This window comes from Typopeltis vanoorti, chromosome 13, assembly GCF_054136105.1.
Source record: "Typopeltis vanoorti isolate ZY-2024b chromosome 13, IOZ_Tvanoo_1.0, whole genome shotgun sequence".
NCBI lineage: Eukaryota > Metazoa > Arthropoda > Arachnida > Uropygi > Thelyphonidae > Typopeltis > Typopeltis vanoorti.
The window spans coordinates 129,103,229-129,129,916 of NC_143561.1; the positions used below are offsets into that span (position 1 = coordinate 129,103,229).

The 26,688-nt window shown below is 36.2% G+C and overlaps 1 protein-coding gene across 1 annotated transcript in view; it reads left to right on the forward strand.

Moving 5' to 3' along the window:
• The window catches only part of LOC150100532 (uncharacterized protein CG43867-like), a 552,783-nt gene that overhangs the window by 496,650 nt on the left and 29,445 nt on the right, over positions 1–26,688 (forward strand). The window contains exon 28 of the mRNA XM_090402673.1: positions 20,906–21,058. Coding sequence (XP_090258799.1) covers positions 20,906–21,058 — 153 coding nt within the window. The remainder of the gene's footprint in view (positions 1–20,905; positions 21,059–26,688) is intronic.

The following is a 26,688-nucleotide window of genomic DNA, read 5'->3' on the forward strand; positions in this document are numbered from 1 at the left end:
CTATTGCAGAAGGTGTGGTGGAGATACTTAATGAGCAGTTCATACAGATCTTTCAATCTTGTGAATGTGACTTCATGGAGATATTAAGAGCAGTTGAAGATGGGGAAGAGAGATTGACTATAAGTGAGCAAGGTGTATGGGGAGTTGAGCCAACTAGATGTAAATAAGGCTGTGGGACTTGATAATATATCACCACATATTCTGAAGGAATGTGCCAGGGAGTTGATGCCTGCCTTGATATATTTTTTAATAGGAGTCTTGCACTGGGTCAAGTTCCTAAGGAGTGGAAGGAGGGTAAGATTGTGCTGCTTCATAAGGGAGGTGATAGAACTCAAGCATCCAATTATAATCCTATCTGTGTGACAGGTGTTGTGGTTAAGTTGTTGGAGAAGCTTGTGAGAACTAGAATCCAGAATTGGTTTGATAACAATGGTATTATCTTTGATGGCAGCATGAATTCACTAAAGGGAGGTCATGTTTTAGCAATCTACTTACTTACTACAATAAGATGACTGCTTCCTTGGACAAAGGAGAGGGATACACAGTAATATACTTAGATTTTGCAAAGACTTTTGATAGATTACTGCATTATAAGTTGATATTCAACTAGAGCAGATGGGGATGGATATTAGATTAGTGCATTGGATTGGAGACTGGCTATCTGATAGGTATCAGCAAGTTGTGTAAGGGGGAGCAATATCCCAGAAGAGGAAAGTCTCTAGTGATGTCCATCAGAGATCTGTTTGGAAATTTGACATTTCTAATGCTATAATATTAGCATTGAAATACATTCTACAAAATAGATTGCACTTAGGCAATGAGATTAATTTGGCAAATGAATTGAGAGAAGATTTGAATGGGGATATTCCATTGTTTACTGATGATGTGAAGTTGGGATGAACTCTGGGGAGTAAAGCAAATGTTATAGCCTTGCAAGAAGACTTGAATAGATTGAGTAAATGGGCATGGGAGAGGGGATACCAGTATAATGTTGCAAAATGGAAGATTTTAAAATTTGGGAAACAAAGATGGGATGTAGAATTTATGCTTGGTGGAGATATATTTTTAGAGGTGAAGGAAATAGATGTTGAGGTGATAGTGGATAAGGATCTATAATTTAGAGGACACATTGCCAAAATTGTGAAGAGAACACAACAAATTCTGGGAATGATTCAGAGGACACTCACTTAAAGAAGCAATTCTGGTTCTGTTGCATAAAGCCTTGATTAGGCCACATATGGACTACTGTGCACAGATTTGATCACCTGGTTTTCAAATGAATAAAGAGATGTTGGAAAGGGTCCAGAAGAAATTGACTAAAGTAGTTTCTGATCTCTGGAATGTTGAATATGAAGAACAGTTGAGACAGTGCAATTTTCAGAGTCTAGGTGGATAGATGAAAGAGGGGTGATAAGATAGAGATGTACAGGTTGGTAAGGGGTTGTTATAGGATTAATGTTGAAGTGGTTTTTCCTGAAATGGTGGAAGATTAGGGGAGAAAAAGTGGTCATCCCTGGAAGCTATATAAGGAGGGTGTGAGCTGGAGAATGAGAAACAGGTTTTTTGCATGGAGAATTGTGAATGATTGGAATACATTGCCTGAGAGCATAGTGTCTGCAGAGAATTTAAATGTGTTTAAGTCATGGTATGATGAGCTGTGTGTATATTACAAAAGGGACCTAATAGATGAGTCTTTGACTCCATGTGGTCTTAGGATAATAATAATAATATTTTCATTCCAAATTGTTTTACTATAATGTTTATTATATATTTACTCTTTGTAAATTGTCTTCCTTATCTGATATTATTACCTGATCATCTGCAAATAATAGCATATTTATTTTATTATTCTGGGAAAAATCTCTACCTGGGTTACTTAAAGTGTTCCACTGTATTAATATTTCACTAAAATAAATACAGGTATCCCTTATTAATGTGGTTTTGTTTAACACGGGATTTGATTAACACAGCAAAATTAATTGCGACAATCCCTTTATATATGCAGCAAGAGTTTTAATTAACATGCCTTTAATTAATAAACAAAATGTCTTTAGCATCCCAAAACATCAATGCCATGACCTTTCCTGCTGATGGAAAACGACTTTGTCTTCTTTGACGCTGAACAATTAACTTCTGTCCTCTGGGGTGTAATGGTGAATCCGAGTCATCCATAGTAAAAATCGATACACAAAATCAGTTTTATTCTTGTTGAAATGCTCCAAGCACTGTTCAGAGATTTTCATGTGAGGGCGTTTTTGATCTGCTGTGAGAAAGCACGGCACCCATCTTGTGCAAAGCTTTTTCATTTGCAATTCTATCCTACACGTTCTTTTGAAATGCCTATAGTCTCAGCAATTTCATGCACTTTGACTCATCGGTCATCCAATACCATATCGTGCACTTGATGAATGATTTCTGGTGTTGTTACACATTTTGGATGTCCTTCACGTGGATCATCTTCAAGGCTGGCATGGCCACATTTTAACTCGGCAGCTCATTTCTTAATTGTCAAAAACAAAGGAGAAAAGTGCCCATAAACTTTTATGAACTTCGAATGAATTTCTTTTGCCGTTAAACCTTCTTTTGCAAAAGAATTTTATAACTGCAAGATACTCAATTTTATCCATTTCAAGGGATACAGACAACACTTTGGCCTCCGACAGCTGTATAAAAAAAAACTACTTGATAAAAGTACTTGCAATTTCACATGGATGCTTATGACAGATGTACCAACTTAGAAAAAAAATCTTGCCAATAGTGTTGCCATTTATGGTCAAGGCCGAGAACTTAAGAGCAACAGCTCATCCAGGTTATGATATGTATAAAGTTATGTGTACATCTATATAACATAAATATATATTATTATTATATTATAATATAATAACATAATAAAATCCTAGGAGACATGCTGATATGTACAGAAAGAGTTGCATAACATTAATTAGGTTTTGGAACAAAATAAAACAAAGTAGTTAAATAGCATTTAAATTTTTACATTTTACACATGACACTGGATCTTTGAATACAAATATGCTAACACCAATAATTTATATACAATTATTTTGAATAGAGCTTCCTCATTTCTATGAGAAGATAAATATTTTTTCATTAGAGTTCTGTATTTGTTTGGGTTGGTTTCATTTCTTATTGTTAAAGGTAGTGTATTGAATATTTTTGGTAATAAGTATAATCAGGGCTGGCGGAAGCGGGCATTCAGTGCATGCGGGCGGCGCTACTATGGGGGCACTGCCGCCAGGGAACGGTTCATAAGTTAATTTTTAAGAAACAAAATTTTTATCACAAAAACAAAATAATTCTTAGAATGATCAAACACTGAATAAAAATTTTTAAAAAATATATATTGCCGCCTCTTTGATCAGCCGGCTGTTTACACTTTTGCAGCTAGAGCAGGCTAAATGCTTGCCTGCAGAATGTTGTGTCTACTGCAGTCTATCTAAAGTGAAACGGTGAACAGTTTTTATGCTAGTTAATGTTAGTTTTATGTTAGTTTTTATGCTTGTTGCTAGTTAACCAGTCATATGGTACGCATCTCAGTAGGCTACTGACAGTAGCGCAGTGCGGACTATTATTTCGTCTCTGTGTCGTGTTGTGTAATAATTTCTTGTGGGTATAAAATAGAAATGGAATCAAAAATTTTTAAAAAAATTATCCGGTGCACAAAATCATAAGCGTCATGCTGCGAAAGAAGCAGATATTAAGAAACAAACTGGGGCTCTTAATAAATTTGTTAAAATATTAAAATATTCTGATGCAGATTGTAACCAACTCGATACATCAGAAATCAGAGTTGAAGAACCGTGCACATCATCCAGTTTGCATGAAGGTACTATTGCAACTATTGAACAAGATAATTGAACATGATTTAAGTGAAAAATAGTTAGAATTTAGTCAATTACAACAAGATTTAGTTGTAGTTTACCACGAGACTAACACATTGTTAGTCTCTGTAAATTTAGAAGATCCAGGTGAATGGGGAAATATTGATGAAAAATTACGAGTTGTTTTAATTGAAATGGGGCCTGTTCAAAATAAAAATATAATATATCCCAGAGATACATACGGTCGTAAATTTGGCGACACGTATTATAATAGAAAAATGGAAAACAGGAGTTCGTGCCAAGAACATGGCTCATTTATCCCAAAACTTTAAATTCTGTTTTTTGCATTTGTTGCAAACTTGTTGCACCTACTGAATCAACTGAATCACCCACTGAGTCTTGTAGAAGGTTATAACGATTGGAGAAATGTAAGTACAACTTTACATAGACATGAGACTAGTTTAACTCCATGAAAAATTTCTTAAAATGGAAGGGACTTGATAAAAATTTAAAAAAACAAAACTACTATTGATTTCCAGACTCAAAGCATGTATGAAATGGAAAGGAAACATTGGACGAGTGTTTTAGAACGCTTGATTGAAATAATAAAATTCATTGGTAGCCAAAATTTAGCTTTTCGCGGATCATCTGATAAATATATGAAAGAAATAACTGCAATTTTTTAAAATTAGTTGAACTGTTTGGGAAGTTTGATCCCGTTATGGAAAATCATGTTCAAAGGGCCCTACAACGAAACAATAGAGTACGCTGTTTGAGTAAAGACGGTCAAAATGAAATATTGGAAACTTTAAGTAACGCAATCAGGGATACAATTTTATTATCAATTCTAAAATCTAAATATTATTCCATAATTTTAGACTGCACACCTGATGCAAGTAAAATAGAACAAATGACCATTATTATTCGCTTTGTTTCCTGTGATAGTGGAATTGGCAAGATCAGGGAAAACGTTTTAGGTTTTGCAGATATATCAGATTCCACAGGACGTGGTTTATGTGCAACAGTAATGGAACAACTGGAAAAATGGAACATTCCCATTGAAGACATGCGAGGTCAATGGTATGACAATGGAAAATATGAAAGGGAAAAAATTGGAATCCAAAATTTGCTTTTGAACAAAAATCCTCGAGCTTTTTACGTGCCATTTGCTGCTCATACTCTAAATTTAATCATTAACGATGTAGCCAAAGTGAATGCAGATACAATTAGTTTCTTTGCAATTATTCAAGAAATATACATTTCTTTTCATTCTCTTACAAACGTTGGGCAATCCTATTAAAGTTCGTAAAAAAAATTAACATTGAAACAGCCATCAGAAACGCGATGGGAAAGTAAAATTAATGCAATCCGCCCTCTACGATATCAGTTAGGAGAAATTTTCGATGCACTTTTTGAAATTTTAAATAATGAAAATTTGAATAAAGAAACTCAGCATGAAGCACAAACATTATGTGCTAAAATAAAGGACTACAAATTTATTTGCTCTCTTATAACTTGGTATGATTTACTTAACAGAATAAACTCTGTGAGTAAAATGCTTCAAGACAAAAATATGAACATTACACTTGCTTTATAATCTATTGAAACTTAAAAATATTCTTACAAGAGTATCGATCAGATACAGATTTTAAATAAGTTCTAAAAACGGCAAAATAACTGAGTGAAGAGGTGGATGGAGAACAAGAATTTAAAACTGGTATGGAAGTTCAACAACGAAAGAAGACTCGACAATTTGACTCCGAGCATCATGACGAAATGCCACAATCGCCAGAAGATAAATTTAGAGTGAATGTGTTTTATACACTTCTAGACATTGCAATGTGTTCGTTAATAGAACGTTTTGAACAACTAAAAACATATGATAATTTCAATTTCTTGTGTAGATTACTACAAATTAATAATGGAGATTTATGAAAAAATTGTGACGATTTAGAGATTCCCTTGAAGGATGGTGAAATAAAGATGTAAATGCAATAGAACTATATGACGAGTTATGTGCTTTCCGGGATATTTTTCGGAAGGATAATTTAAATATTCAAAACCCTTTCGATATTCTTAATTTTATTGTGTCCAATAATTTATCTTTCCTTAACTTTTCAATTGCTTTAAGAATACTATTAACCCTACCTCTTAGTGTAGCGAGCAGTGAACGTTCCTTTTCCAAGTTGAAATTGATTAAAACCTACTTAAGAACAAGTATGCCACAAAAAAGGCTTGTTAGTTTGGCGTTAATAGCTTTTGAAAATGATAAGACCGTTATTTTTAATTTTGTGAATATGAAATCAAAAACCCTAAAATTTTAATTCAAAAAATTTCAAGTATATTTATGTAATTTAATTTATTTTCTGTTATTCTGTAAAGATGTTATTTTTTGAATACTTATATTAAATGTTCTAATTATTTTCTGAATTCTTTTCTTATTTTCTCATCTATCTTGAGTTTCTTTATTGTCCTAAAAGATAGTTTCACTTATAAAAATTATTAAAAAATTTTTACAAGTTACTAAGAATTTAGTAACTTGTAAAATTAAAGAATTTTTTAAACTTTAGTTCAAATAAATTTTAACTTTAATTAAAATTCATTTTAATTTTGTTAGCTATTTGGATCAGTGAGAACTCTATAATCCCTGTATCATTATATTCAACGATTAAAGTGAAGTGGCTTTATCAAAATTTACTTTAACTTTTGAGAATTTTTTGAATATTCGGGTTTCTAACGATTTCAATTTTTTAACGATTATCCTTCCTGGTCAACAACCCCGGTTCGTTACATTTAGTGAGCGAACCAACATGTGACTGTTTTCTGTCAAAATTAATTTAAGAAATTTCAAATAATTTAAATTTTTATTATCTTAAAAGAAGCACACACGCCCGGATCGTTACAGGGGCACTTAGATAGAAATTGCATGTGGGCGGCATAGACCTTAGCTCCAGTCTGCTGAGAATCATGGATATTTATATTAATTTCTGACTGCACCTCCATTTCCTAAGATTGGTACAAAAAATTATGGAAACTTCCGGCAAACTATGATTTAACCAAATTTCAAAATCTCAAAAAAAAAGTCTCAACAGTCGTGGCATCTCTCTCTAGTATGATTCTAGTGATTACTCGCTTACAGGCTCGGTTTATTTCAGATCAATGCATTGCAATGAAATAAGATTAGTCAACAAATTTTTGTAAAAATTCAAAGGACTTATTTAATGAATGCTAAGTAACAATTATACAATACAAAAGGTACATGGAAACTATCCTGTTGAATTTCAATTCAATCAAATTCAAGCAGTTTATCTAAATACCTCTTATAACAAACATCCTTCTGATTAATTTATCAATTAATCAGCAGGATGTTTGTTATAAGAGTTTTGATAAAACGTTTCTTGGAAAAGTTTTGATAAAACTTTTCCAAGCTAATATCTCATATGCCAAATCCTCTGGTATCACAACAATAACAAGATATTAATAGCAAATACCCTGATTCATTAAAATACATGTCAATCCTTTCCAGTCACTCAGTTAACTTATGTTACTAAATTTATCACATGAATTTTAGTACCTTAGTTTAAACTGCATCTATATTATCAGAACATGTACATTAATTTATCAATTATATCAAAACACTGACTTAACTATTTACAAGTTACAGATCACTTAAAACCCATGTAACTCTTCAGGAATTACCATACTCTGCTCTACACATAACTATTAATTTCTATGACAAATAGCGCATTAGTTATTCTCTGGCTATCCTATCCTAGAAATCTCAACAGTCAGTTATATCTTTCTTACAGCACACGTAACTTATAACAAATGATATCACACTCACGTGAAATGTTCTATTGATGCATCGGCTATTTCTATCAGTCATGGCATCTGATGTTCCTAATTTTCACTCCGGGCTTTAGGATCCTTAACCTCGAAGTTCACAGAGTACCAGCGGCTTCGTCGGGTCAGCAAGCAGGGTGCGAGGGACAACTTTCCGGTGTGGAAATTCGGGCGAGATTACGATTGTCGGCTTTTCACAGACTCTGTAGGAGTGGAATAGCATCTGGACATTTGGTTTTCCCTCCTTGTTCGCCTCGGGACATCCATGCTTTTTAGACTCGAACAGCTTTATGGCAGATCGACCTCCTGATTCCTTCCATCAGATTCTCTCCGCATCTGGGCAGCAACTCCTCCTGGTTCACTCACTAGGTGACTATCTCTCTGGGTGTCGATTCCTATCACTCCCCAATTCCTTACTTATATCTCCCTCATATTCCTTGCCTTGGGTTCAGTTTTGGATCCCCCTTACAATATCACGTGATAGCTTTTTTCTCGAACTTTCGCCGCTATCTCCTTTTATGTTACTAATCCGATAGTGGATTCTGGAACTTTCGCTGCTATCCTCTCTTATGTTCTTAATCCCATTCGGTCAGCCTGCAGAACTCCTGTTTCATTTCACTCGTTCCTTTCTGCTCTGACCTTGAAGGCCACCTGCGACTGACTATGCAAAAAGGAATCAAATGGCTTCCCGACTGCTCCGTGTTGCCGTTGGCATTTTCAATTTTACATGCTTTGTTTTGGTAAGGAATAAACTAATTCCTGTTGGGTTGTACATATTCTGTAAACAACACTAAGAGATAATACGATAAACATATTTACACGTTCTCTAGGTTTGACCTTCAGTAAAAGGTTAATGCGTTAGGCCAGGGGTAGCTAAACTTCTTTTACCGTCGACCCCCTCTATTTTACTATTACGTAATTATAATAGGACAAGCAAAAAAGACGCTTATGTGAGTTAGAGTGTTTATTTTATAGTTACAGTGTTTATTGTATGTATAATATAGTATATATTATTATATTGGCTTAATATCAAAGGGATACGTTTTTGTTTTTGACGTTCTTCTTAACATTACATATTTGATAGGAGGGATAAATAATATATAAAATATAAAATTTAATTTAGATAACAAAATAGCAATAATACAATCTTCCTTATATATATATATATATATGAAAATAAGACTTTTATTAACTTAGTATACAATTTACTAACGTTGTCAATGTGAAGGGTGTGCTTCGTGACTCTTAACAGATTAGCGATGTTGGGTTCAAAATTAGTAAGTTTCAGCCTTAAATCGCCATGGAATTCTGTATCTAGCTTATATATGGAATTAACATGGCTGAAATCAGCTTCAATCATGTACGAGCTTGGAAATGCAAGCAAAAAGGGGAGTACCACTTCAGAAAGTTTTGGATATTTTTCTAGAACATTTATATTCGTCCAAAAGTAACTTAAAGTCCTGTTTTTAAAAAGCGTCTTAGTTTCAAGATCACTGACAATTCAATAAGTTCATCTTGAAAGTTACATTCGATATTTTCAATACCTCAGAAAATGGCATGAAACCCAATCTGTAATGTGCATGTTTTCAAAATCTGCAAAGCGCAATTTAAAATCGTCGCTCAAATTTTGAAGATGTTTTGTGTATATTTCTAAGTCTTCATCTTTTACTTCCAATTGCCGTAGATTTGAAAAGTACTGAAAATATTTTCGTAACAATGATGATTTAAATAAGGATAATTTAGCTTGGAAGCCTAAAAGAATCGTCCGAGCTTGAATAATCTTGATGACATCTTTACCTTGTAGACGGGTCTGTACGTCATTAAATTTTGAAAATAAGTCCGCCAAGTAAAAAATATGATTCTTATTTCTCTTCAGTTCATCACTCAAAAACAAATTAACAACTGTAAGAAACTCTAGGGTTGAGTCGAACAACTCAACAAATCTTTGTAGACTTGCACCTCTAGACAACCATCTTACTTCAGTATGGAAGAGTAATTGGTTTGAAACTTAATCATTTTTTTCATAAAGTTTGGCAAACAATCGCGATTTAAGAGGATGAGCTCTAATTTGAGTAATAGATTTAATACACTCTTAGAGTATGATGCAGTTCGTCACTGAGAGTTTTTGCCACCAAATGGTTTTGGTGCAATACACAGTGAATAGTACGTACACTTTGAACTTTTTCTTTCAGAAAGGCAGCGAAACCTCGATAACGGCCCACCATTGCAGGTGCACCATCTGTGACTACTGCTGTTATATTAGTAAATGGAATATCACACTTATTTAAATATTCCTCCAATCACTGAAAAATTGTCAACCCCGTTTCATCACTTTCAAGATATTTTGCAAATAAAAATTCGTCAATAATTTGATGTTTGGTTTTACTATAATATCTTACATAAGCCATAAGAATAGAAGAACTATCGAATGTAGATTCATCAAGTTGGATGGAGAACTTACTATTTTTGAGTTCTGATACAACAGTTTTTTCTACATCTTCAGCCATTTCACTAATACGCTTTTCACAGTATTCGCACTAAAATGGTAAACATTTTAAAACAGAGCTAGAATATTTTTTCATTATGGTTTCGATTAGTTCTTTGATTGCGGGTATAACAATGTCCTCTGCAGTTGTATATGGTTTTCCTTTTTTTGCTATATTAACAGAAATATTGTAGGAGGCTATTAATCTTTGTTTATTATCAGCTTCGGCAGGTGCTTTCATAAATGATTTTATAGTTGATCGATGTGTGTATTTCTCTTTCAGTTCTTTAAAAAAGTCAAGATCTTTATCTTTCTTATCGGGATGGAGTCTTTGAAGATGATCTTTCATTTTTGATGGTTTCATTGCATCGTTACTAAAAGTTTTTTTCACAAAGAAGACACATAGGCCTCGTGTTGTTTCTTAATAAAGCAATAAACCCAAGTTTCAAATATTCTGACGAATATTGTCTGCATTTCTTTTTAGCATCTGAAGCTGCCATTGTGGTTACTGGGGTTGTAACAAAATAATTAAAATTGAAGTCAGAAAGCAAAAGTAATAAGTCTAAATAATATACCTACTCACGTATTTCTATAGGATGTACAAAACTACCAGCCCTGCTCAATTCTTCAACATAGAGCAGTTTAGTTTGTGAATGAATAACGATTGAATATGCATGTTGATGAATTTTAGAACATTAACGCTCACTTGTATGTTGATGCGCAAAAATGAGACTGGGATCGAATACGTGTAAGTATAAGTAAATAAGCAACCATGCACGTGTTGCAATCTCGCTGCCCCTGGGTGGGAACCACCGACATCCGTTTATTGGTAATTATGTCATTTTGGCCTACTTGATTGGCCTCCGTAACTATTTTCATGACCTTGCTCCATCTTACAAGACCTATTCATGTCACTATTCCCACGATTCACTCTTAATTGCATTGTCATTCAAGATGGAGGTAATTCAAGTTAACTGAATTAAATATTACCCGTACAATGATGTCTTATATTTTTCTATCGATCCCTGAGCCCGAATCGACCCTAAACAATGTTATATTGACCACTTTGGCTACCACAAAATTTAAGGTGTAAAGTACACACCTTAAATTTTGCAGACTCACGCTGCCATATACCACTTTTTGATGCTGTCAATCAGACATCCTCTTATCCACATTAATATTTTATAATCCAATCCTGTATTCTCCAATTTATGCAACAGTCTTCCATGCTGGATCCTGTCAAAAGCTTTAGCAAAGTTCAAAAAACATCATAGAGTATCTGTTTTCCTTGTCTAATGCAACCATAATATTAAAATGTGAGTAAATTGCTCAAATATGATCATCTCTTAATAAACCTATGCTGTTCTTTGCAAAGTGTAGATTCAGTGTCAAGCCTTTTCTGTATGAAAGCTCTTACTAACTTTTCTAAAATCTTCACAGCCATTCCAGAAATATTGATATGTCAATAGTTAGATACATCAGCTTTTGAATTACCCTGGGGCAATGGTATTACAAAAAACATTCTTTCACTCATGTGGAATCTTCCCTGTTCTGAGACTAAACTTATACAAGGGTGGTCTGAAAAGTTCTTGGCCTAACAATGAAAAAACAAATTTGTAATTTTAAAATTACTTTTATTTTACAACATAATCTCCCTTAAGACTAATACATTTATTCGAGTAATGCTCCAGCACCATTGTCCCATCCCTGTAGTGGTTCTCAGTAAGATCTGCAATCACCTCTTGATTCGAAGAAAAATGCTGACCAGCGAGGAAGAGTTTTAGTTTGGGGAAGAGATAGAAGTCTCTTCTATCTTTTTCATTGTTAGGCCAAAGTTCTTGGCCTAACAATGAAAAAACAAATTTGTAATTTTAAAATTATTTTTATTTTACAACATAATCTCCCTTAAGACTAATACATTTATTCGAGTAATGCTCCAGCACCATTGTCCCATCCCTGTAGTGGTTCTCAGTAAGATCTGCAATCACCTCTTGATTCGAAGAAAAATGCTGACCAGCGAGGAAGAGTTTTAGTTTGGGGAAGAGATAGAAGTCAGAGGGAGCCAAAACTGGGGAATAGGGTGGATGTTCCAATAATTCATAGTTGGAATAATTAAGAGATCGGAATAATATTCCCCAGTTATTGTTTTACTCTTTTCAAGATAATTAATAAACGAAATGCCTTTAGCATTCCAAAACACCAATGTCATGACCTTTCCTGCTGATGGAACTGACTTTGTCTTCTTTCGCTGAACAACCGGCATCTGTCCATTGTTTTGACTGCTGTTTGAATTCTGGTGTGTACTGGTGAATCCAAGTCTCATCCATAGTAAAAAATCGATGCACAAAATCAGTTTTATTTGTTGTTTTAAGGATACTTGCGACATAAGACTGAATGATATAATCACGTAATCACAAGAAAGATATTTATTTAACCAAATATTTCGGTCTGGAAATAGCAGACCATCGTCGGTGGTATTACAAGAACAGTTTAAAAAAATATACAAGCTAGAATACTAACAATAGATCGTTGAAATTAGAACATGCCGCGTGATGTTATATCACTAAGTATGAAACGAAATATTTTGAAGTAGAAACATGATTGAATTTGCTATTAAAAAAAAAAAAAAAAAAAAAAAAAAAATTAATGAGTAATCTTGATTAGGCTTTCCCAGATTTTTGATATAGATATGCAGTCATTACGATTCAGGTTGGGATGATGGAGCAAGGCCTCTACGCTTTCCTTGAACAAACGTTCGAACCTGTAACGGGATCTATGTAAGAGGCGCGTCTTGGACCAAAGGATGCTGTGGTCAGTTTCAATCCCGTGTTGAGCCAAACCAGACTTTTCAGGTTTATTGTGAAGAATGGATGATTGATGTTCTTGGATTCTTTTTTCAAGAGAACGTCCAGTCTGTCCAAAGTAAGAGAGATCACAGTTGCAAGGAATTTGATAAACTCCAGGAAGAGATAAAGTTGAGCGTTTGTCTTTAGGAGAAGGAAAATGAGAAGACAATTTGTTAATAGGAGAATACGTAGCTGTTAAATCATATTTCTTCAAAATTCTTGCGATAGGTTCTGAAATACCGGAGATATAAGGAATAGGTACTCGACATATTGAATCTTTGTTGTTTTGTGGAGGATTATAAGATGTAAGAAGACGTTGAATACTTTTTTCAGAAAAGCCATTGAGTTTCATGTGTTGCTGGATAGTAGAAAGTTCTTTCTGTAGATAATCAAAAGTAGAACAATTAGTTTTGGCTCTTTTGATGAGACATTTTATAATTCCTGTTTTATGACATGGATGATGGGCTGATTCTTTCAGAATATAACGACCTGTGAATGTTGAAATATTTAAATATTTAAATATTTAACCTGAAATATTTAACCAAATATTTCCAGACCGAAATATTTGGTTAAATAAATATCTTTCTTGTGATTACGTGATTATATCAATCAGTTTTATTGTTGTTAAAATGCTCCAAGCACTGTTCAGAGATTTTCATGTGAGTGCGTTTTTGATCTGATGTGAGCAAGTGAGGTACCAATCTTGCACAAAGCTTTTTTCATTTGGAATTTTTCATACAAAATATATCCTACACATTCTTTTTAAATGCCTATAGTCTCAGGAATTTCGCGCACTTTGACTCATCGGTCATCCAATACCATATTGTGCACTTGATCAATGATTTCTGGTGTTGTTACACTTTTTGGATGTCCTTCACGTGGATCATCTTCAAGGCTGGTATGGCGACGTTTAAACTCAGCAGCCCATTTCTTAATTGTTGAAAACGAAGGAGAAGAGTGCCCATAAACGTTTATAAACTTTGAATGAATTTCTTTTGGCATTAAACCTTCTTTTAGAAAAAAATTTTATAACCTCTCGATACTCAATTTTATCTATTTCAAGGGATACAGAACACACTTTTGCTTCAGACAGCTGTATAAAACAAACTACTCGATAGAATGACTTGCAATTTCACATGGATGCTTATGACAGATGTACTAACTTAGAAAAAAGAAATCTTGCTGATAGTGTGTTGCCATCTATGGTCGAGGCTGATAACTTTTCAGACCACCCTCATACAATCCAATCAAAAGCATAATAGTCATTTGAACACTGATTATTTAGCATCTGTGCTCATATACCATTAGCCTCTATTCCCAAAGTCTTATTAAGTTTATGCAGTAACTTTGGTGCCTGCTCCTCATACACCCTAGTTTCCTTATCCAGTGAAGAGGTAGCATCGAGCTCAATGATGCTTACACCCAGTTGATAACGCTGAGTTCCCCCCCCCCCCCCGCTAAGGGGGCCTTAACATTAGACAAGAAATCAATGGACAAGTCATCCAGCGGTGCACTGTTTGGGAGGGGGAGCAGCCCCATCCAGACACCAGCTAAGGGGTTTATAAAATAGTAATAATAATAAAAAACACTCTCAAATACCTGGTCCCCACTATAGCAAACACTGTTATAATAAATTTGATCATTATAACAGACAACTGAAATTATTATGGTAAACATCTGTCAAACTTTGCTTTCAACTAATTCACAGTCATGGCACCCACAACAGACTCTGGCAACCCATTCCACTCACTCACCACTGTACAACCAAAAAATCTAGTTCAGACGCCCTTGATAACTACACTCTTACTCAGTTTCCAAGAATGGCCCCTAGTTCTCCCAACACCAGACATGTTCTGAAAAATTTCCTTTGTATTAATCGTGTAAAAACCTACTACTAATCAAGCCTACTACGGTCAAACAGGAAGAACTGTGAATATCCGCATCAGCGAACATAAACGATACGTCCGGAAATATCATTATGGGAAGTCGGGCCTAGCAGACCATGCTCTGGATACCCCTGCACACAGGATCAACTGGAAAAACACAAAAGTACTACACAGAAACCCATATAAATCAGAGAGATTGTTCTTAGAGGCGACAGAAGCCCTAAAACACACTCCAAATCTCAACAAATATGGCTGTATCAACTTGCCGAAGATCTGGGAGACAGTCATATTAAGAAAAAACTAGCACTTTTCTAGGACTCTAGTAATATATGATAGCGGTTTTTTTTTTTTTTTTTTTTTTTTCAGATAGAGGGCGCCAAAATCAGGACTCTAGTCTTTGTGTTGCTGCTACAATTTTGTTGAAATACACCAGTCTCGCATATTGTGACAAACAGTGTTTTTGTGCTCTGAAGATGCTGGTTATAATACCAGCGAAATATCAGCATCAAGTTAATAAATTAATTATTTACTTAGTTTCTGTGTTCTATTATACCGTTAAAATAATAAACAACATGTTCGACGAACACATAAGTCTGTCCACACGCTCGTGTAAAAACCCTTCAGTAATTTGTATGTCTCAATCATACACCCCGTTTTCTGCATGTCAACCAATTTCTGTCACCCACAAATCTTCAACCTATCCTCATGTAGTTCATTCCATAGACCTGCTACCATCTTGGTCACTCACCTTTGGATCCCCTCCACCTCTTCATCAGGAAACCCTGGCAGCCAGTTCTGCACACACAGTAGTCAAGATGGGATCTTATCAGGGCTCAATTAAGAGGAACAATAACCTGCTTTTCTCTGCTTATCAGTGTATTCTTCAGAAATCAATTCATTTGATGAGCTGCTTTAGCCAATTTTGCAATGTGCCCTCTAAGCTTTAACTCCCCTATCCACTAACACACCCAAATCTCTGGCTTCTTCAATTTCCTGGAGTACAGTTTTGTCAAAGTGGTATACAGTTGGTAATCTTTTCACTCCAAAATACATAACCTTACACTTTGCCACATTAAACTGACATCCATTCTTCTTTGTCCAGACTGCCAATCTATCCAATACATCCTGTAAAATTTTAACATCATCTATATTAACTATTGCTCTACCCAATTTTGCATCATCGGCAAACAACTGAATAATTCCTCTCAGATCCTTTTCTATATCATTAATGTAAAAATTAAATAGCAGCTCAAGAACAGAGCCACTATTCATTTTACTCTCTGATATATCTTCATCAACCACCCTCTTATTCATTTCACCAACTTTATATCCATCCCCATGGGCTGCAATTTATTGATTAGAATTCCATGCATTATACTGTAAACTCCTTACCTTTATCCAGCTCAGCTGTCACTGTATTATAAAACATGAGCAAGTTATCGAGGAACGACCCACCCTTCACAAAACCATGTCCCCCCCCCCAATACGGTATCCCATTTCTGTCTATCCATTCCTGTATTGCTCTTGACCAACTTCTCCAGTACCTTGACAACAACTCCTGATATGCTGATTGGTCAGTACTTTGCTACATCAGTTTTGGAGCCTCCTTTATGCAATGGAACTATTTTCCCCTCTTTCTATTCCCTTGGGACTAACCCAGTAGTTTTATTGTTGTTATTATGGGCAACTCCAAAGAGTCCTTAGACTCATCGAGGGAGGCACAAACATCGTCAAGAACTATTCAGCATTTGCACAGTATCTATCATGCTTTGCTTTGAACTCATTCACAGTCATGGCACCCACAACAGACAGCTTATTCCACTCATTCACCACTCTCCAAGTAAAAAACCTAGTTCTAACACTTTTTCTCAGTTTCCATGGATGACCCCTGGTTTTCCCACCACCAGACCTGTTCTGAAAAATTACCTCTGAATTAATCTTGTAAAAACCCCTCAGTAATTTGAATGTCTCAATCATATCACCCCTTTTCCACCTATCAACCAATTTCTGTAACCCACAAATCTTCAACCTGTTCTCGTAAGGTTCATTCCATAGACCAGCTATCATCTTGGTCACTTGCCTCTGGATCCTCTCTACCTCCTCCCATCAAGAAGAAACCCTGGTACCCAGATCTGGGCACAGTAGTCAAGATGATGGGGTCTTATCAAGGCTCGATAAAGAGGAACTATAATCTGCTTGTCTCTGCTCGTCAAAGTATTCTTCAGTAACCAAGTGATCCGATGAGCTGATTTAGCCACTTTTGCTATGTGCCACCTAAATTTTAACTTCCTATCCACCAACACTCCCAAATCTTTGGCTTCATCAATTTCCTGGAGTACAGTTCCACCAATGTGGTATACTGCTGCTAATCTTTTCACCCCAAAATGCATAACCTTACACTTTGCACATTAAACTGACATCCATTCTCCTTAGGGCAGTCTGCCAATCTATCCAAATCATCCTACAAAATTTTGACATCGTGTATTCACTATTGCTCTACCCAACTTTGCATCATTGGCAAATAAATGAACAGTTCCTCACAGACCTTTCCTATATCCTGTATCCTTTATAGTTAGAGGGAACTGCTATATCATTTCCCATATCAGGGCTAAATATAGCTTGAATGGACCTCTGAACTATACTTATCACCAACATACAAAATATGTATTACTTTATGTTAAACATGTGTATATACTGAAAATGCTCACAAATCATGAGCTAAGAATTATAATAATCTATTTTATTTACATAAGCAGTTTTAAAATAGAGGTGGATTTTTATTAAGGGGATAAAAATTCCTTTATTGTTTTTCAGCCAGTATGCCAAACTCTAAGATCAAAAACTACGATCTAAGCATTTCGTGCCGACGAACTATCGGCGAATCCAAGCGTAAGTGACCACTTGGTAGTACCACACCAAGGCAACTTGATGCAAAGGTGGAGCAAGATCCCTCACTATTCTTGATATTTTCTCATAATGTAAAAACACACAGTTCCTAGGAGATGTAATACTGCTTTACATTATGAGGTAAGTTCTTTTCACTTAAAACTTTGATATCTTCTAGGTCTAGCTACTCACTGATGAGACCTCAAAAAAGGTTGAAACCGGTCTGGGTAGTGACCTCTCCTCATAATGTAAAGCAGTATTACATCTCCTAGGAGCTGTGTGTTTTTACATTATGAGAAAATATCAAGAATAGTGAGGGATCTTGCTCCACCTTTGCATCGAGGTGGTACTACCAAGTGGTCACTTATGCTTGGATTCGCCAATAGTTCTTTGGCATGAAACGCTTAGATCGTAGTTTTTGATCTTGGAGTTTCGCATACTGGCTGAAAAACAATAGGGGATTTTTATCCCCTTAATTTATCAACTTCGGCAGAAAAAAATATCCGTTTGGCTTTTCTTCTTAATTATAGAGGTGGATTTTCTTTCAGTTTTGTGACTTCATAGAGGTTGGTTGCTGTTATAAAGAACTCTTTATCTGCCTAATGTTTGTCTTTGTCCTAACTGACTTCAAACACTAAATCATCTCGGAAACAAATCCTCTGTTACATAATTTGATATCTTCAAAAACCAAGCCCCTTTTGCATGTTTGTTCCCATAAAATTAGTGGAAATGTTGTGATAATCTGTCAGTCTTGCCTCTTTATTACATCAAATTTCAGTCTAAATTTTTCCAAATTTCAAAATTTTGGAAAAATCAGTAGATCCATTAACCATGCTACCAGCAAAGGTGTCTATAGCCGTCAGAGTTATCGTGAATGTGAAGTGCATATTATAATTGCAATACCATTGATATTACATTGAAATATATGATGGATACGAAGCGTATGAAGATGCGTATTTGATCCATAATGGCCGGTAAGGTGGTTAAGCAGTAAAATGACTTTTTAAGTCACTTTACTTTCAGGATAATTAATATAATTTTATTTTATAATAACTATCATTATGTCAATAAAAGATCAATAAACGTTAATTCTAATTAAAGTTGCTTTATATTTTGTAAACATGTAGTCTTTTTCGAAATATATATCAACTGTAATATGCATTCATATCATTAAAATTATTGAATATACAGTATTGAAAGTTATTCACTTTGTCCTTTCTTTTAGGCTTGCACGGTGATCCGAATGCATTTTTGGAAATTATGGAGACAACTACCGTGTTTGAATAAAAACTTTAGTTTACTATTACTAAAATTTTTTACAATTCGACGTTTAGACCTTTATGTCAAGGTCATCTTCTGGAGCGTACAAATATACACAAGAAACAAGCTATACTACAATCATACTGGTTCGTTAAAGACACTGACTAACCGCTACCACAATTGTTGGCCTGACCTCTGGTGGAAAAAGAAAAAAAAAAATTATACATCAACGCTAGAGTCCTATTATTTGTGTTGTCTACTATATACATATATTAACATCATTGCAGCCAGTTGGAGTGGAATGGTTTCTAATAATAGCAGATTGGCTAGTGTCCTGACTTATGTTGAATCTTTCAAATTAGGTTGGCTGAATGTGTGCCATCCAGATCCTTGGAATTTTCATACCATCTTTATTGTTGATATTTGGGTGGTTTATCAGGATTTCGCAGGATTCTTTAAATTTTCTTTCGTACCATGTTTTTGTGCGGTGTAAGGAGCAGGTGCTTTTCCAGTTGATTTGGTGTAAGGTGTTGAGTGCATGGTCTGAGAGGCCTGCTTCACCATAATGGTTATATTTAATGTGTCTAATGTGTTCTTTCTTGTGTATAGGGATTGTCCGTCCTGTTTCACCAATGTACGGTAAGTTACAGGTGCAGCGGATGCAATAGACTCCAGGATGTGCTAATGGGAGGAGAGGATCCTTAGAGGAGCTGAATATGGTTTTAAGTTTAGTGGGTGGTTTAAAGGTGGCATTGAGGTTATAATGTTGTAGGATTCTGTTGATTTTTTCTGATAACCCTTTAATGTATGGGATGGCTATGGTTTTACTGTAATCTAGATTCATTTTTGTTGTGGTTTTATAGAGTATTTTATTGACAGTGTTTTTGTTATAGCCATTGTTTATGAATGTGTCACTAATGATTTTTAGTTCTTGTTTCAGGGCTTGCTGGTTAGAGCAAATAGTTGTGGCTTTATTTTTTAAGAGTGTTTATGACTCCATATTTTTGTGCTGGGTGGTGATATGAATTCGCATGTATGTATTAGCCCGTGTGTGTCGGTTTTCAGTAGACCGTGAAGGATAGATTGCTTGAAGGAAGACGTGTAACTAGTGTGTCTAGGAACGGGAGCGAATTTTGGTTTTCGATGGTAAATTGTATGCGTTCGTGTTGTTTGTTTAGGTGGCTGAGGAATGTGTTTAGCGTTTGTCGACCGTGCGGCCAGATCGCGAACACGTCGTCGACGTATCTGAGCCAGATTGTCGGTCGAAGCGTGGCAGAATCAAGAGCCCTTTGCTCAAAGGTTTCCATGTAGAAGTTCGCGATTGGGGGGGAGGATAATGGTGAGCCCATGGCCATACCTTCCTTTTGTAGGTAGAATTTGTTTTGCCACACGAAGTAACCAGACTTTAGTACGTGGGCAAAGAGGGCGGAAATTTGTTCTGTAGTAGGAGAATTGTGTCATTGATGGGGACATTAGTGAAAAGGGCAGAAACGTCAAAACTGACTAATAAGTCGTCTTTGTCGAGTGTTATGTTTTTGATTATGTTTATAAAGTGTTGTGGTTTTTTTTTTTTTTTTTTTTTTTTCCACCAGAGGTCAGGCCAACAATTGTGGTAGCGGTTGGTCAGTGTCTTTAACGAACCAGTATGATTGTAGTATAGCTTGTTTCTTGTGTATATTTGTACGCTCCAGAAGATGACCTTGACATAAAGGTCGAAACGTCGAATTGTAAAATTTTAGTAATAGTAAACTAAAGTTTTTATTCAAACACGGTAGTTGTCTCCATAATTTCCAAAAATGCATTATTCACTTTGTGCAATAGTTTTATCAAATTATATGAATTATCTTTGTTTTTATGTAGCAATGTTTAGTCCGTTATCCTTATTCCGGAGTCATGACCTTTGGTGGTTGTCGAGATGATTTTATGTTGGTAGTGTGTCCATTAGAAACCGAGGGTGCTAGAACAGGCAGTCAAGTTACTGAAAGACTTCTTTTTGCAATGCCAAAACCTAAAGTAAGATATTTTTGTTTCTGTAAGCAATTCAGTTGATTGAAATCATTTTTTTTTTAATATTGTTCTTATAAATTATATAAGCACAATATTGTGCTTATATAGTCAATGTATATTCTATGCCAGCAAAGGTTGGTCAATTAGTAGAACCTCTGCTACTAATGGCTCAGCAAAAAGTTAAGCAAGTTTGAGTGTGGTTAGTAGTTGGAAGGGATGCAATTGTTCGATGCCGTTGCCACACTCTCCCTCGATGAGTCTTTGGACTCCCTAGAGGTGTCACATAATAATAATAATAGTCAAATATTGTCAAATTATTATTATTATTATTAAACAAGACCTCATGGAGTCAAAGACTCATCTAGGAGGTCCTTTTATCTCACACACATCTCATCATACCGGGTCTTAAACACATTCAAACTCCTTGCAGACACTACACTCTCAGGCAAGGCATTCCAATCATTCACAACTCTGCACGAAAAAAACCTGCCTCTCACTCCCCTACTCACACCCTCTTTATACAGTTTCCAGGGATGACCTCTGGTTCTCCCCTGTTCTCTCACTATTCCCTGTAGAACTTCTCCACCATCGATCCTATAACAACCCCTTACCAACTTGTAGGTCTCTATCATATCTCCCCTTTTCCTTCTCTCCACTAGACTCTACAAATTACATCTTTTCAATCTTTCCTCATACTCGACATTCCAGAGGTCAGAAACTACCTTAGTCAGTCGCCTTTGGACCCTTTCCAACATCTCTTCATCCTTCTGATAACCAGGTGACCAAATCTGGGAACAATAGTCCATGTGTGGCGTAATCAAAGCCTTATACAATGGAACAAGAATCTCCCTACTTCTACACGTCGGTGTCATTCCCAGAAGTCTTTGTGTTGTCTTCACAATTTTGGCGATGTGTCCCCTAAATTTTAGATCCTTATCCACTATCACTCCCAGATCTCTTATTTCCTCTACTTCCAACAATATATTCTCACCAAGCATAAATTCTGCATCCCATCTTTGTTTTCCAAATTTTAAAACCTTACATTTTGCAACATTGAACTCACATCCCCATTTGCTTGCCCAATCACTCAATTTATTCAAGTCTTCATGCAAGGCCACAACATCTTCACTACTCTTTATGGTTCGTCCCAACTTTGCATCATCTGCAAACAACTGAATATCAACATCCAAATCTTCGCCAATATCATTAATATACAAGTTAAACAGTAATGGCCCTAAAACAGATCCCTGAGGCACTCCACTAGTGACTTTCCTTTTCCTGGATATTGCACCCCCATACACAACTTGTTGATACCTATCAGATAGCCAGTCTCCAATCCAATGCACTAATCTAATATCCAACCCCATCTGCTCTAGTTTGACTGTCAACTTATCATGAGGTACTCTATCAAAAGCTTTTGCGAAATCCAAGTATATTACTGTGTATCCTTCTCCTCTGTCCAAGGAAGCAGTCACTTTATTGTAATAAGTAAGTAGATTACTAAAACACGACCTCCCTTTAGCAAATCCATGCTGTCCATCAAAGATTATACCATTGTTGTCAACCCAACTCTGGATCCTAGTTCTCACAAGCTTCTCCAACAACTTAACCACAACACCTGACACACAGATAGGCCTATAGTTTGATGCTTGAGTTTGATCACCTCCTTTATGAAGTGGCACAATCTTGCCCTCCTTCCACTCTTTAGGGACTTGACCAAGTGCAAGACTCGTATTAAAAAAATATGTCAAGGCAGGTGTCAACTCTCTGGCACATTCCTTCAGAATACGTGGTGATATATTATCAAGTCCCACAGCCTTATTTACATCTAGTTTACTCAACTCCCCAAACACCTCTTGCTCACTTACAGTCAGTCTCTCCTCCCCATCATCAACTGCTCTTAATCTCTCCATGAAGTCACATTCACAAGATTGAAAGATCTTTATGAACTGCTCATTAAGTATCTCCACCACACATTCTGCAACAGCTGTCTTTATACCATTTCCTCCAATCAATGTCATCCTTCCATAATCATTCTTTCTTTTCCTGGCTACATATCAAAAGAACTCCCTAGGATTCTTTTTAGCTTCATTAGCTAACTGCTGTTCATACCTCTCTTTATCTACTCTCACCAACCAAGTCACCCTCCTTTCCTGGTCTTTGTAGACCTCATGAAATTGGTTACTTCCACTTCTCTTATACTGCCTCCACAATGCCCTTTTTCTCTGTATTGCATGCTTAATCTCTTTATTCATCCATCTCACACCTACCTTATTTAACCTTCTCACCCGTGGTATACATTTAGACATTGCATCCACTAAATATTTTTTGAAAATCCCCCAAGCTGCATTGATCTCTTTTCCAGCTAACTCCTCATTCCATGCTACACCTGCAAGCTGTCTCCTGAGCTCTTCATAATCACCCCCCCCCCCTTGTAGTTCCACGTATACCCTTTTTTCACAAGGGTCCTTGCACTGCTGGCAACCACCCAAGTAATCACCTCATGGTCACTTTCACCAATTGGTGGATGATTTGATACCTCATTGATAATTACATCCTCCGATGAGATGACCAAATCCAAGACCCTTAATCCTCTTGTGCCCTCTGTTACATACTGTCTGAGGTAGTTATCCCTCAAAAACTCAAGAAACTCATTTTCTTTACTTCCAGTTGCTATATCTTCATTCCAGTCTATATTGCCATAATTAAAATCACCCATAATGATCACCCTTTTCTTATTTGCTTGGCTTATTTGACTATACATTTCACTATCACCACCATCCACATTACCAGGTCTATAACAACATCCCACCAAGTATTTGATTCTATTCACCTCTATCTCACACCATACTGCCTCAAAACCACTGGCCCCATTTCCCTCTTTCATCTCTACCTTGTATGGACATAACTCTTTCTCTGTCATCAATAGCACTCCCCCTCCCTTTTTACCCCTTCTATCCTCACGAAACACATCATATCTTTCCATCTCTATTCCTGTCAGGATGTCATCCTCATCTAACCATGTCTCACTTATTCCGACAATCTCTGGGTGCACAGACGCAATTAGTGCAACATTTCATCCGCCTTGTTTCTTATACTTCTAGCATTGGTATACAAACACAACAACTCATTTCTGGATCTACAGCTAGTTCCACGGATACCACTCACTCGATGTGATCTCTCCATGCTGGACTGAGGCCATTTCCCTTTCTGCTTCTTCATTTTAGAACCCTTTGCAATTCCATCTGTTTCCTTTTGATCTCTGATCATCCCATTACTTTCCTGCCTACACATGCTCTCACCTCCTCTTGGAGCATCCACCTTTCTCACGCTGTGTACCCCTGTCCACCCTGAGCCTCCCCGTTTCCCTGCTCCTCTTGCACACCCATTCTCTCATTTTCTATACTCATACCACTCACTTCCCCATTCATTTCCACTCCTTCAATCTCTCCTGTCTTACTCTCCTGCTCTTCCACATCACTCCCCTCTCGATCTGATTCATTCCCTCTATTCACTTCTCCACTTTCCAGCAGCAGTCTCTCCAAGCGACTCACACCATAACCACTCAAATGCAGTCCATCGCTCCCATACAGCTCACTTCGTCCCTCAAACTCATTCCACACATTAACAAACTGTACTCCCATCTCCTCACACATTTCAGCCAGAATATCATTCATAATCCTTGCTCTCCGCCTCATTTCACCACAATCATACCTAGGCAACACACTGACCACCCTTCCTGTCACACTATTCTCCTTTATCTTTCCAAGCAGTCTCCTGGCATTCATTTTGACATGCTCTTTGTTCTCTCTCAAATCATTTGTACCAATTAATACAATTAACTCTTTTGCTCGTTCCCGCCTCAATCACTCTACTCATTTTACCGCCTGGAAAACATACCTTGTGCATTTTATCCTCTAGCACACCTTTAATAATGGAGTCGCCATACAACGCCACTCGCTCATCTTTTGTTAACTCTTTCATGCCATCATGATTTATTTTAATAGTTTTGACCTGCATTCTCTTAATTTCATTCTGCATCCATTTCATTTCTTGCTTCATCCAATCCAGTTCACCTTCTGAACCTCACGACACATTCACTCTATCATTAAATCTTTCTAACTTTCTAACTCTCGACACCCTCTTCTCACTTTCCCTCTCATTCATCCTTCTTTGTTTCCGTACTTTTGGTTCAACATACGTCCAACTTTCACTGTCATTCTTCTCACTTTCACTCTCACATATCTTTCTTTGTTTCCGTACTTTCGGACTAACATGCGTCCAACTTTCGCTATCATTCTTCTCACTTTTACTGTCATTCATCTTTCTTTGGTTCAGTACTTTCGTTCCAACATGCGTCCAACTTTCGCCATCAGTCATTCTTTCGATTTTTTTTACTTGCGATTTCTGCATCACGCCATTTCTACTTTCATTCGTTCTCTCAATTTCGTTTCTTTCCACCTCACTTTCGTCCCTTTTAACATCCGTTACGGTTGTCAAATCGCTCTTTTTCTTTTTTCTTGATTTTTTAACATTTTTTCACCTGTCTTTCTCACTATCCTTCTCTTTCAAACGTGCACTCGCGACACAATCGGTACTAGCACTTTCTGTCATCAACTTCATATTTGCATTCATCAATTCCTCGTTCAGGTCACATTTCGCAAACACCCTTCTTCCATCCGCACTAAACATCCACAAATCATTTATGTAATCGAAGGAATACATATAACAGACCTCACACTTAACGAACCGACTGAAATCCAAATTAAAATCATGGAATGACAATGCCGCCGCCATTTTTTTTTTTTTCTCTGCAGGTTACTAGGTCTAATATTTACGTTTTCGTATTTAGTTTAAGCAAGAAAAAAAAAAACCCACACTAATAATATCGGTAGCGTACAACGTTTACAGCCGCTCTTACTTAAACAATTACGCATATATACTTAATTATTCATAGTAAAACTTATCTGAATCAGGAGCTATTCAAAACACGTCCGTAGCGCTTGACCCACTAGCGCCCTCTCCAAATCCTGACAAAAGGAACTTAGATGTTTTCAGGTGAAACTAATTTAAGTAATCTTCAATGAGAATGGCAGAAACATGTATTTAAACTTGATGTAAGAATTTTATGCATATTTGAAAGATTCTTTCTAGAAATTTGCATCTTCTTCTGAAGGTTCCATACATCAACAGATATTGTTTCAGATTTTACAAAAATATGGAAGACTGTAATTCCAAGATTTTCTTTCTTATCCTCTTCCTCTTCACTTACAGCCTAGTGACTTTTTTCTTTTTTTTTTTTTTTTGTTGTAAGTAAATGCATATTACTTAAATGGATGAACTGTGTCTCTTTGACAATGTCTATACAATAATGATGAATTAATGGATTATAGGAAGATAATGCATACAGGCAAATTACAGACAAAAAATATCGTTGGTGTTGATGGTAGTTTTGTGTAGTGGGAGAGTTAAGTATTAGGAGAGATGGTTAGATGAGTGGAGTGAAGGTTCCCTCCTGTATCACATGATAATAATGATAATAATTGCTGGCCTGGTTGGCTGTAGTGGTTATCGTAACCACTCTCCAACTAAATAGGCTATTGGTTCAAATCCCACAGTGGCACAGGTGTTTGTGA